The sequence below is a fragment of the Argiope bruennichi genome, chromosome 6, assembly GCF_947563725.1.
Source record: "Argiope bruennichi chromosome 6, qqArgBrue1.1, whole genome shotgun sequence".
In the NCBI taxonomy this organism is placed as follows: domain Eukaryota; kingdom Metazoa; phylum Arthropoda; class Arachnida; order Araneae; family Araneidae; genus Argiope; species Argiope bruennichi.
In genome coordinates, this window is record NC_079156.1 from 4,714,673 (window position 1) to 4,729,251 (window position 14,579).

The following is a 14,579-nucleotide window of genomic DNA, read 5'->3' on the forward strand; positions in this document are numbered from 1 at the left end:
TTTATAGTTTTAAGACAACGTAGAAGCCATATTTGTGAAATAATAATTTTTAAAGATATAGTTTTCATAGGTAAGTCATAGTAGTCATTACCTATCTAGCATTGCTTAAGTCTATTTTCACACAGGAGTGAATTTCTCATTTTCATGATTATTTCGTTATATCTTCAACATCATTCTTCCTCTTACCAAATAGAGTTTTAAGTGACATGGCGAGTTATCTCTAGAACATATCTAATAATATTTCCTCACTTCCTTTAAATAGCTACGAGTTGACTAAATACAACTGTAAAAATGTTCAGTGAAGCCATCTGAAATATTAGCACAGTAATTTATTTACATTTGACTTTTGTGTTTGACAAAAGAGCCTTACCAAAGCCAAAGCCTTATGTACCTTAGAGCCAAATGTACCTTAGTGTTATAAAAAGAGATTTTTAAATGATAAATTCATTACTTTACATAAACATACAAAGATATTTCGTATTTATTTAATTCATCATTTAGGCATAATATTAGTTCATCTTTACAAACTATAAAGGAGAATATACATGTGTATTAGAATGCTAAATATCAGTTCATTAGATTTAGAAATACCAAATTTGGTACAAACAAACTTGAAGGATTAAAATTTGCACCCAAGATAAATTTTTTAATAAAAATTAAATGAGATTTCAACGTTTTCCTTTGAAAACTTTAGAAAATGCTAGACACAATTAATTTATACACTGTTTTAAAAATAATATATATATATTTAATTGTATCAATTTACGATTAGTTTTAATCTTTTTTTTTATCAAAATTTAACAAAATATTTTATTTTTGCAATAAAATTCGAAATGCTTTCATTGTTCTCATCATATATTTTAAGTCAAACATTTTCATTGAGTAATTTATCTTCCACTGATAAAGGCAAAAAAAAAAAAAAAAAGAGAGAGACTGCTCATTGTAATTATAACTTACATAAGGAATAAAAAATTGAAGTCACTGTGCCAAAAAAAAAAGATACTATGCAATTCGAAGATTAAACTCGAACAATTAAATTTTTAACAGTATTACAATGTAATAGTATCCATCAAAAAGATTCACGTACGAAACAGAATATGCATATTGCAATAAAATACCATAGCTCTAATATCCATCACAATTTGGTACTTAAAGATACTTTATTGAGGGAAGGAATCATGGACATCAAGCTAAGCATAAGAGATTTAATTGACATTCCAACATTTCTGCACTTGTTAGTTATTTCTGGGTTTTATTAAAAAATTTTCCCTTGACTTTTTAAGTGCCTAAAATTTAAGAATCATTTTGCTTCACTTTCTCCCTCTTATGTATTGTATGGTAAACTCTTAACAAAGTGTGAAAAATAGTGTTACATTCTTTTAACTTTTAACTGAAGTTAGTTTATACTTAAAATGATAGAAAATGTTTGTGCGAGTATCTGTCTCAGCGATGCGCAGAAAAATCTATTGCCCTTTCCGTGAAGAAATTTGGCACATGTGTAGTCATAGTTAGTCTCTACATATCTCGAATTTTAAAATTTAATGTAAAACATTTATTTAATGTTTGTTGTTTTGGATAAGTTTTTACACATATTTCCCAGCAGAATGGTTTCTAATGACTGCAAGAAAAAAAAAATCTGCACACTGAAAATAAGAGCAAACAAATGTTGCTCCAAAGAAATTTGTTTTAGACATATGACATAACTTACTGAATTTTAAAAATTAGTCATTTATCAGAAAAAAAAATTAACTGAAACTAAATTTCTGCACAGATAATCTATTTCAATTAATTTATTCCAATTTATTTAGGGTGCAAACGCTCACCAGATTTTTTAATTGCCATTTGCCAACAAACTGCAAATTCCGATTATATGCATGCTTAATTTCAAGGAAATTCTGGACAACTGTTTCAAATTAGATAGTTTGATAAAATGAGTTTAATACAGTTTCAGTTACAGTGTATTAATAACTGAAACTGTTGGTCAATAAAAGGTCTGTGCAAAGAAGCACTCTTAATTGTAAATAAATTACACCTTAGATTATTGAGACAAAAACTTTAGTTCTGCAAATAGCAAGAAATATTTTATACCATGCATATCTTACACAAGAAAGGCACAGAACATTAATAACATATCTGGGGGAGGGGGCATAAGCACAGATACAAAACAAATTTTTGAATTGCTACAAAATCTGTTGGAAATTTGAGGGTGTGTTTTTTTTTTGATTTTCCTAAAAAAATGCAAAGCGAGAAAGGTAATTGATGGCTAATGACACACCTATAGGTTGTAAACTTTCATAAAACAATTAAAAATTTTCAATTCAATCTTCTGAAGGAGTCCGATTGATTTCTAGTTGGGGCTGGCGAATTCTGTCTTGGGATTCACTAAAAAACACTTTTTACTTTGTTTTGATAATTTTATTTTAGGGTTTTCTAGTTTTCATTTTGCAAAAATTTATCATCATGTCACAGGTGAGCACTGCTAATAAAGCATAAATAAAATTTAAAGGTACAATTTAATTGACTAAATAGATTTTAGTTTTATTAACTAATTATGAATAAAATGCTAATCAGTATGAATGTTTTTTTCTTATACAACTGTCAGATTCGAATTTTGTAACAAAGAAAATTTACACTTCCAGATCTCCAAGCAGTTTAAAGAGATATTCATCAATTCCTTCAAAAAATATATCTTTTAAAAGTACCTAATCATTCTGCCGACTCATATTTCATTGTCAACGATACATACTTAATTAACTTTTTAAGTATTCAATGGAAAATGAATTTAAGGTAATTTTTGATTTCATTTCTAGAATCTGCAAAAATGACAAGAAAAATTATAATATCTCATTAAATTATATTATTAATATGGAGAACAAAATTTATACTCACTAAGCAAATTTTGAGAATCGATTACATTCTCATTTTTTCTCGATTCTGCAGAAAGTTATCTCAATGCACAAACTGCAAAAAGCTTAATATTCAGGTAATAGCAATTTGCTTTGTTGCAATTAAAGGTAAACACTGATTTCAAAATTAAAACTAGTTCATGTTATCTGCAATTTAAAAATTAATGCAACATTTTATGTGGACAGAAGCAGACATTTGATTCACAATTCACATGTTTGACATATGAACTAGTGATTGAGGGAAATAGAGAAATGGTACAAATAGACTGTTTAAATATTTAATGAATTTAAGTATATAAGGCAGAACAGCAACCTTTGTCACCTTTTTTCCCTTTTAACTCAGTATGACCTAAACATTTTAAGAACAGGAAATACATTTTCTATTTCATCTTTAAAATATCTTTTCATAACGCTGTATTAATTTTTTTATAAGGGACACACACACAAAATTGAAAATATTAACAAAAAAATTAAAACAAAAAATCTTTCAACTTGAGCAGATTCTATCCAAATAGGAAGATCCTTGTTTTATGTATCTATATCCTCATTATTTTGATTGCATACACACTCAATAAAATCTACATCAACCAAAAGCATTTGCTTTACACTATTATCTTTAAGTTAGATAACAAAATCCCTAACAAATATTTGTTCAAAAACTTTTCTAAATGACAAACTTCTGTTTCTTGTTTTTTTTCTCCAAGATAAATGTACAGGATAATCATTAAACCATTTCCATTTTTAAAAAAATGTCTATTTACCTTTAATTTTTTGTAAAAACTTGTTTCATGGAAAATAAATTATTTATCGTAAAGTTAGGACTATTGCACTCTATCTTTCAAATCAATATATGTTAATCACAGATGCTTTAATATCATGCAAATTATACAACAATTTATTCTTCAAAGTATAGAAATAATTTATAAAAAATTACACGACTGAAAAATCTTTACATATATCCATTTAAAGCAGTATAATTTCTATTCCTTAATTACTAGCAGGTATTAACTTGAAACTATTTTAATAATTTTATATATTTCTTATTTCCTAATTAGTCAAAATAAACAAAATACAGATTATGCTAGAAAAATACAAATATAATCAATTATTTCGCTTTTGAGTGATTTTTTTGTAGCTCGCATTTAATCTTCAGATTATGGTTGGATGACAATTCAAAATATCCATAAAATCATGGATTTTGAAGGAGGATAAGAAAAATGCCTTCCGCACAATTTATACATTCATTAGTAGATACTAATACAATAGTAATCAAAATGTGGTTTTAATGCACTAAATACGGTAACCTTGTGCTAAAAAATAAATAAAAGTCAAACACAAAATGAAAAAGAAAATAAATATATCTAAAACCGTATATAAACTTTAAAAACCAAAATTAATTTTTTTTCACAAATTTTTAAAATAAGGTCATAAAAATTCAATACCTTTTATTATGAGCAATATTTTCAGAGATATAAAAAAAAACTTCTTATACTAAAATCTACTGTTAACTAAAATTATTACAAACACTATTTCCATTCTATCAATTATGCATTCTATTCATGTTACTTATATAATGTAAAGAAAAAGTTAATATTGATAGCAAGAAAATTAAGAGAAAAAAAAATAAATCAAACAACATTCAAGATTTTGAAGTTTCCTAGTAATGCTTCACAATTTGACAGGTGGATTAAAAAGAATTAAAAATTACACACTGTTTATACATTAAAAAATATATACGTCAATAATTTAAAATTTCAGTAAAAAATATCAAATAGAAGCTTTACATTTAAAAAAAAAAACATCGGGTATCGGCAGAAATTAAGAAATATTTTAATGTGCACTATTGATTAACAAAATGTAAAACACATTACGAAAGAAAAATCATTTCACTAATATATAGTTATTACTTTGTCAGCAATAAACTTAGACTAATGGGTTCATAATTTTTCTTCCACTGACAATTTTTTTCCCCCCATAGATGATTATTTAGGCAAAACATCAACCTTAAACAACGCGCGACTACGTAATATAAAATTGAAAAAAGAATTGACATACCAAAAAGATAACCGATATTAAATTCATTGATACGTAAAATTCAGTAATTACTATTTGATGCCAGTAACTCGGACAGAAATACAAAATTCACCGATCATATTCCAGTTAGGCCTAAATGATGGAAAATATAAAAGGACAGGATCTACGTTGCTTTGAAGAGCTGCCTCTAATCGCAATGCAAAATGTCATTCAACTTACTTTCCTCTAAGCAGTCCTCATAATCTTCTGTTGAAAATACATCTGAAAGCGAAAACAGCAAGTCTTTTAGTATGAACACAGATGAACAAAAATCTCAACTTTAATACTAAAACAATCAACTAAATATAACAACAAGCTTACCCGCCATGTTGGAGAGAACAAGCGCGATTAACAAAGCTTTGATTTCATTGGTTATCACGAATGCCAGCCCAGTTATTGGATAATTCTGCTTTTAACTCTATCATAACATATTAACTATCAATTTCTGCTAATCTGCTAACTTAATAAATCATTCTTTCAATTTCTAGTCCAATAAAAGGAAATGGAAAATAAGTAAGATGATTAATTTATTTGCATCTCTTAGAGGCTAAATTATGCAAGCTTACTAGACTCATTTGAATCTGATAAAAATAGAATTTCAGTAAGAGGATGCTCGCGGATCGAAAGAGCAAATTGATAATCAAGAACAATACATATCAATCATTCTGTCAGTCTTTGTTTCCCTCTATTTGGGCAGGCCCATTGTATATCAGATATATAAAATCGTGCATAATGATCTTAAAACCAAACCTATTTTGGTACATATCAGACAATTCAGCCCATTCTTTTTTCCAAAAAATGCTTCAGAATCATAACGAGCTACTTCGGAGTCTATCTACTTATAATCCAGCCCTTTCAAGCTTTTATGAATAACCTTACTACATTTTGGAATATTCATTCTATCATTTTTCGTCAAGAAAATGCGTCTGTGAAATCGGAGCGACGTAATATATACTAATTATTTCCAAATACTCAAAATGTGTCGCCCTTTGCAAATTATTATCATTTACTTGAAGTCTTAATTATTATAAACTGCTTGTAAGATGTCCCCTCAACTTAAGAATGTTTTCTTTAGTTCATTGCAATTATTTAAAAATAACAGAAAACATTTATAAAGTGGTCAAGTATTCATTTGAGCTGAAGTTACTGATCCCAATTAGCATACAGAAAATGGCTTATATTGAATTCTTAATATTGTGGAATGTTGGATGTGGCTTTCCACAGTATTCAGGCTGCATTATAATGACCTGGGCAGAAAATATCTGTGAATGGCTGAGCCTACTTTCGGTAATCCTGTGAATAGAAATCGCTCCTTTCCCTTTCTTTACACCTACTTTCCCATGTTACGGCTTATCTCGCACACCATGTATTGGGACCATAAATTTCACATGATTTTAATTTTTGTTTTTATTTCAAATTTGTATGGTAGTAACATGCCATGTATTTACAGAGTACCAATTTGCATATGAAGTTATTAAAAAATACCAGGGATTTCAGTTTTGTAACTATACAAAAAAAAAATGTACATGTTGGATAAGAACTAGAAAATTGAATATCTTTTTATACTCCTTTTTCTTCTCGACAGATTGGAACCAAAATTTGAAACAGAACTACAGTCGGTAATCACAATTGGCACAACAATAAATACCAAATTTCATTTATTCAAGTCAATGCCATACATTTATAGGAAAGTACAAACCGATAGATGGTTAGCGTTTTGACAGATCTGGTTCAAATTTGATACAAATTTCATTTGCCTAAATTGTTAAATTTTTGAATTATTGTGTTTACATACTTGCAAAAGTATTGACCGACAGATAATAAATTCTTTGACGAATTTGGTTTCAAATTTGAATTGGATTTATATTTTAGATGCTAAGCCCTATGTACTAAATTTTATCAATATAACTCTTTTTGTTTTAATAAGAAAATGTGTTTACAGATAGACAGATTCCACCAACTGGATTTCTTTTAAAATTCAGCAGAAACCTACAAATTTGGAGTAAAATTTCATATATAAAGTTCAATTTTATATTATCGTGTTCACAGACAGACACAATTCCAAAAATGTGCGAACTCGGGGAGATCTGAAACCTGAAGTTTACATTTTTTGACGATTATAATACTTTCTCATTGTATATATTTCGTATATGATAAAGTAAAAATTTGGTAACTGAGACACACATTTCAATGATACCACTTCTTTAACATACAAAAAAAAAAATGAAATAATTGCACGTAATCTGGATATAATATGAACTCACTTGGAATTTTAAAAATCTAAATAAAATAAATATTCAGTCAATAAGTAAATATTCTATTATCTCTGCTAATAATAAAGATACATGTATGTATGGATATTGGCACTTTGCAGACCTAACCAAATCTACCTAAATTTTAACCTTCATCTACCAAATTTGATAAATATATACTTTGGAGCGTAAAAATATACTCCTCAGTGCATTTTTTTAAAAATTTCCATTAAAATTTTAATTAATTAAAACTGAAATTTGTCGTTTTTTCGTGATACCTCTCGAAAATATTACTGAACAAAAATCAAATACATATTTTAAAAAAATATATTTGTTTTCCAATTTTCAACAATATATTTGTCCTGAAATTTAAATCTTTTTCATTGTTTCATCAAATATTTAATCGTGCGATTTTCTTACATTTTTGGAAACTAAAGAAGAAGGAAACTTTTTAATATTTTTATATTTTACAAGACAAATTAAAAAGCGAAATTGCAATGTCATAAAATTGGAAAGATAGATGAACCGCATATAATAAATAAATATTAATTAAGGCAATTAAAATAACATGGCATTAATGTCAAATAATTTGGTGTAATCATGGGTATAAAGTTATATCCAAAAATTTATCTAAAATCAAATATAACCAGCAATCATTTTGAACCAGGCGTATAGTAGTGTATCATGTCTTCTTATTAACTTATCAGTTATACTTATGTTGATCCCTTTCACTGTGCAAAATCACTTTCTCTGTGTGTTCTCTAAGCTCTGTGGAGATACACTTTGCAGCAACATATTTTATATTCAATATAATCGTTCAATTTTAAAATCAAAATAAAATGATTGAAAATAATATTGTGCTTCTCTGTACAAGTACGTTTATATGTTAGAACACCAAAAATAGTATAACAGATTAAGTTGGGAACATCCACCGCTAGTCTGTACTTATAATATTTCACCCCTTACGAGGAGTAAATAAGTCACTTGCTCACTACGGGTATGTTAATCCATTCTACAGTGGAAGGTTTTTCATTTCTTCTCCTTCAAACGTGTGATAAGAGAATGCCATCATCAAATTACAGCTCCCTAAAAATTCCAGCTGGTATATGCTTGCATAGATCCACATGAATGGAACCGTTGGATTTTTTTTATCTCAAACTTTTCCCCTTCGAAATTCTTGCTTTTAAAGACGATAAATGTTTCGTGGGAAAACATAATGAGGAGTGAATCACAGTTGTCTTTTATGTGAACGTGATCAGTGAACAGTAATTAAAATTCCTTGACATATAAAAAAATTAGACAACGGTGTTGTTTCAAAGATGTGAAATCATTCGCATTTGAACTATAATTTTAACAAAGACAGAGAGAGAGAGAGAGAAAGGAAAGGGAGAAATAAAAGCATCAATGACTAAAGAAATTCTTAAATTATGTTAATATATTTATAATCAAACAAAAAAGAAAAATGTTTCGTTTTGTGGATAATTGCCGAGCTACTTAGTATTAATTTGAATGAAAATTAATTTGCTAAGTTCGTTTTTGCCCCACCGAATAACGTTCAGTTTCATTTTTGTCCTGCTAAATTATAACCCATCCCAAGAAACAATTAAAAATTTAAAAATTCAACATCAAAAACAAATTCTTAAAAACCCGATATGTATATTTCTGCAGAAAATATAATAAATTTTAAATTGTATATGAGCACAAACATGAGAAGAAGGATGCCCACTACTGTAGGCGCAGACTGCATATCTAAATATTGTTTGTCAAGTGACAAGGTAATCTACTCATATCTAGGGATGAAACGAAGGAGGTTGCGACACTCCTTCCCATAGATTTTTTCCCGAGTCGGATAAAATTTGAAGGGGTAATCTAACGTGATATTTAAATCTACATATTGATGACATGTGGATAAAAATGATAACAATATAAAAAAGACAAAAAAAAAACATTACTTCTTATGTCGGTATTTTTGCAAAATATTTCCTGAAAATGTGTTGCAATAATTTAGTTATCGGTAGTAAAAGTTGTTGTCTCTGACAAAACTGCAAAATTTTCTGAATGATTGATAATAAAATAATGAATGATTGAAAACTTGATAATGAAATACTAGGATCAGCTAGAATCATGTTTTTAACAATTAATCCAAATGTGCTTCATCCTTATAAAGACGAGAAATTAGTTCATTTTACCATTTTAAACATCCATCAAAGCACTGAAGATGGTATACATGAATTCGCATAAAAAGTGCAATTAGATGACAAAGGGCGAAGGTGCTAAAAACAAATAATCAAAAAGAAATACAGGGTGTGTGTTTTTTTAACTGACTCTCTGAGACCTATGTAGCTTGAACTATCAGCCGCAAAGCCACCAAATTTTGTACGGGGACTATTGACGACATGGGAAAAAAGGAATCCATGAAAAAGAATTAGTTCTAAAAGTTGCTGATAGGAGGAAAATGCGGCGCTTTACACTATAAGACAGCTAACATTTTGCATAAAACACAGGCAAAAATTTGAAAATGCAAAATCCCGATTACGCAGTCGACACCAGCGCCAGTAATTTGAGTTATAATAATATTTGAAAAAATTAACATCAAGTGTCATCTACTACCAGTTTAAAAAAATGTATTTGAACTTGAGTGGATGAATAAAAAGTATTTTATTAATGATTGAAAATTTGAACAAGATATATAAATATATATAGGGAGAGTGTGATCTAATAGTAGGAATTGAAAAAAGAAGCGGGGCATTGAAAATCATTTCAAGTATCAATTGATTTGTAAAATGCGTCTCACTTTAGCACAACCTGCATTACTTGTGATGCTCTTTTATATTTAATCAATCCAACACAGCGGCCGCTCTTCGCGAATTTAGAAGTCGAAACAATTTACGTAAAAATCCTCTATCAATTAATGCAGTGAAAGCAATGATTGAAAAATTTTAAAAAATAAGTTCTCTCCAAACTCTGTCTGGTTTAGGACAGAAGCCAGTATCGGTGGATACGATTACAGATGTTGCAACTGCAATGGTTGAAAGAAATCAGATGAACACTGTAGGTAATAGCAGCACATGTGGAGTTGCCCGACAACTAGATGTTAGTGCTTCAACAGTATGGAAAGTTTTAAGAAAAATTTCTCAATTTTATCCATATAAAATTAACCTTTTGCATGAATTAAAACTTACAGATTATGATATTCGATTAATCTTTGCTTTGAAGTTTCTTGCCAGGATGGAGGTCGACGAGGTTTGGCCTTGGACAATTCTATGGAGTGATGAAGCCCATTTTTATTTGAATGGGACTGTTAACACTCAGAATTTTAGAATTTGGGCACCTGGACAACCCCATGCATTTCAAGAAATCCCACTCCATTCTCAAAAAGTAATTGTTTGGTGTGTTTTTACAGCAGATTTTACTATCGGACCATACTTTTTTGAGATTAACACCCAAGCAGGACCCCAGACCTGTTCCGTAAACACTCAAAGATATCATGATATGATGAGTAGTTTTGTTATCCCATAACTTTAGCAAAGGCAATGCTTAGATAAAATTTGTCTTTATACAGGATGGAGCACCAACACATATTGGTACATCCGTACAGCAACTGTTGCGCCATCACTTTAAAGAAGAAAGAGTCATTAGTCGCTTTTTCGGGTTGCATGGCCACATCGCTCTCCGGATCTAACCCATGTGACGTTTTTCTGTAGGGTTATTTAAAATCGAAGGTTTATCTTGGCGGAGTCTCGAACTTATCAGTTTTAAATGAAAACATAACACGGATTGTTATGAACATGCCTCCTGAAATGTGGCATTCAGCTGTAGAGAGTACGGTGTATAGGATGCAATGCTTAGTCCAAGAAAATGGAGGTCACATTGAAAATAGTCGATGTCTTCCCCGGGAAAGCGATTCTACTGAATAAAAACAAAAGAACAAAGGATAAAAAGGAAGTCAAATAGAATCTCCACTCTTTTTTAAAATTTGTAACCATTTACAGAAGTTATTTTTTCGAATACGCACATTTGTGGAAAAATTAATTTTTTGTATCTGTTTAGTGTAGCTTTTAAAAATTTTATCGTGCTGTTAAACTTAAAATTTAGATTTAAAAAAATGCCACATTCCCCGTATTGGCAACTTTTTGAACAAACATTTTTTTCGCGGATTCCTTTTTCCCATGGTGTCAATAGTTCCCGCACAAAATTTGGTGGCTGTGTGGCTGATAGTTCGAGCTACAGAGGTCTCTTAGTACCTTTAGTTAAAAAAAAACATTCTGTTTATAAAATTTATTATCTTAACGAGAAAATAAATACCAATTGAAAAAGTTTTTGAAATATAATTTACAATTTTTAGTAAATAAATATCGTTTTTATTGTTTTTATACTATATAATTTTTCTGTTTGTATATAAACAAACTGTTGCATCAAAATTAAAAAAGCAGGACGTAATTTCGGTTATTAAACTTCATTTTGGTAATAAGAGAAATTAATAGGTTATACATATTATTAACTGAAAAGTTCTCGTATTTGAAAAAGATATTTTCTGTTGTAACTTAGAATATTTAATAACTGTAGCTAATTATTTTGTATTTATAATCGAATGTATGCTCATATGCATACATTCAATCATGAAGTCTATAACTTTAAGCATATATTATTGTCCGCATGCAAGATCTAACGTGTGGACTTGCATGAGGTGTAAATCCAGAGGCAAATACAGACTAAAATTTAAGGGGGGGGGGAGGGTACGCATAAGCATATTGTCTTGGGTACACAAATTTTCTGGAAAGTTTGGAGATAAATAAAAAAAAAAGCATCAAACTGCCGGCAATAAAGCCCAAAGTAGCACACAATATTGTACAATCTTTGTAAAATTTGTACAATTTCACTCTACAGCACAGTTTTAAAATCATGAAACAGTGTAAAATGTTTAATAATTGAATTCATTTTGTATTCCGTTGTTGCTTAATGTGGTTTTTCCTGGTATTCCCTAAATTCGCTTCCAATGAGTAAAAATTCTTTATTCGAGTTTGAAAAAGATACCGCATCCTTCTGCGCTCCTCTCAAACATTTTGTACTTATAGTTGCCATGTTCCGAGTTCTCACTTACTATTCAATTCGGAGATAGAATCAGTTGATTTACAGGAGGCGGCTTCTCCACTTAGCTAACGGACTTTGAAAAGCGTCTGAGGATGATGGTAATTGAGTGTTTGGCTTGGTAGGAATAATATGCATTTCTACATCTCATTTTGGAATGCCCTGTTGATATAATAATAATTATAAAATTTGAAGTCAAGAAAAGAGCGCTTCTAATTTAAATTTACTATGGGAATAGATTATAGATATTCAGTTCAAATTTCGTTACATTTAAATGCATGGGAAATAAAAAAATATATATTGTTCCGAATATATTGAGCTTTTTTTAAAATTATGAAAATTAAAAAATTTTAATATTAACAAAAGCTGCTATCTAAAATTATGGAAATATGTTCTTGATTCATTTGTATAGAATGCATTATTACGAATAGTGCTCATAATGCTGACTTTACACGAAATTCCCCTGTTGTGAATTGACTGCTCATCCATGTTTTTAAAATTATCTTTTAAAGAAGATTGGATACGTAAGGCCACAAAAAAATAGATCAGGAAAATTAACTAATTTACTTAATTCTTTTGTCTAATCGGTTTTAATTAAGTGTGTCATCAAACAATCATATATAATCCGATCAAGTGCTTTCGGCAACATTTCTTCCAGACTATAAAACATCGTCTAAATTTCAGAAGTTATAATTTCCCCAATCTAATATTTCAGTGATGAAAAGGGTACGGCCACAATTTCTTCTTTGTATCCGTCACTGAGCACGATCCATTCCCAATTACGCAACAATCTAGATTATAAAGAATTCATTAAAAAGAGATTAAATTATAAAAGTATATTGAGGCAAACCTTTCTGAACAGTTTTTGCCCAAGAAAGAGAATTTCTCCAACGAACTTGAAAAGTCCTTTTTTGGAGAAAGCTGTGCATGATCTTTAAATTATTACATTGGATACCAAGAAGAAGGCACTTCAGCATAAGACCCTCAATGAAAGCAGTGTCATATTCCCTTTTAATATCTACTCTAATTCCGAGAAAGTATTTCTTTAGATTGTGAGCTTCCGTAATGGCTGTGTGGATTTTATATGCTGCCATCTGATTGTCCTGGAAAAGAAGGCAACCATTCACAGAAGGAGGAATTTTTTTTCTCAATTATTAAATGATGGGTATTAAGCTCAATCAAAATTCTTTCAATAAATTTTGAGAAAACAGAGGTACCAGCTATCGGTCTATATGAAGTAAGTTTTTTGTTTTGTTCTTGTCAGATTCAGGAACAATAATTGAATGTTTCCATTCCTCCTGAATGAAAGATGTTGAAAGAACCACTCGAAAGACGGGTGTGATGTTTATTAGATCTGTGACGTTAAGATTTTTAAACCAATTGGATGTAATCAGGCACCATCAGCACCAGGTGTGTAATTCCTTGCTTTTTTACAGCATATCTGACTTCTTGTAGGTGAATAGGAGTATTAAGACAAGAAATGCGGTCTTCGTTATAATCAAGTGGAATCGGCTCATGTTCGATGATACTGTCAGCAAAAAGATTGCTTTGCTGAAATGGATTTGTAATAAAACGATTGTTGTGATGAAGGAGATTTGAGATATTCAATTTTTGTTTCGAATGATTGTAAAATGTGTTGCGCATTCTAGGATTTGTATATATGTTGCAAATTTTAACCCAATAATTCCGCCTAGCCTTTTCAATATGGGAATGAAGTTTTGCTGCATATTTTTGTGTTTTATCTAGTCTGGTTCTGATATGAATCGAAGGGCTCTTTTTTGAAACAGAATATTCAATTTTTGAAATTTGTGACAAGAGAGGTTCTACCAGGGAGGATAAGTATTAGTCTATAATGGTATTAATATTATGTTTTCTCTTATAACTTCCGAAATCCTGCGTATCAATGCATTTAGATTAGTTCTTGTAGCCAATACTTTTGCCGATTGTTCCATAGTCCGATTCCAAACTATTGATTTTATATACCTTGCACTAGACTCTAAATTTGACCATGTGATAATGACCGGGCAATGATCACTTTCAAAGGGCGAATTAGAAACATAGCAGTTAACGCCATGAGAGATAAGTGCAGAACAGAAAAAGATATCTAGCAGCGAAGCTTATCTAGTATAAGTGGCATAAGTAGGGTTTGAAGTATAAAGGAGAAGAAAACTGGAATTTTGAAGCCATTCTACGAAATCATTACTTAGAGAAACGGATTTATTTGATCCCCAAAGAAGGCCAGAGAGATTTATGTCACCGA

General features: G+C 29.8%; 1 protein-coding gene across 2 annotated transcripts in view; it reads right to left on the reverse strand.

The window, feature by feature from the left end:
- Positions 1-5,352, reverse strand: part of LOC129973000 (serine/threonine-protein phosphatase 4 regulatory subunit 1-like) — a 125,850-nt gene extending 120,498 nt beyond the window's left edge. For both annotated transcript variants that reach the window (XM_056087335.1, XM_056087336.1), the window contains exons 1-2: positions 5,301-5,352; positions 5,160-5,201 (exon numbers count right to left, since the gene is read on the reverse strand). In XM_056087335.1, the coding sequence (XP_055943310.1) occupies positions 5,160-5,201; positions 5,301-5,307 (49 nt within the window). In that variant the 5' untranslated portion in view covers positions 5,308-5,352. The remainder of the gene's footprint in view (positions 1-5,159; positions 5,202-5,300) is intronic.
- Between the last annotated feature and the right edge of the window lie 9,227 nt (positions 5,353-14,579).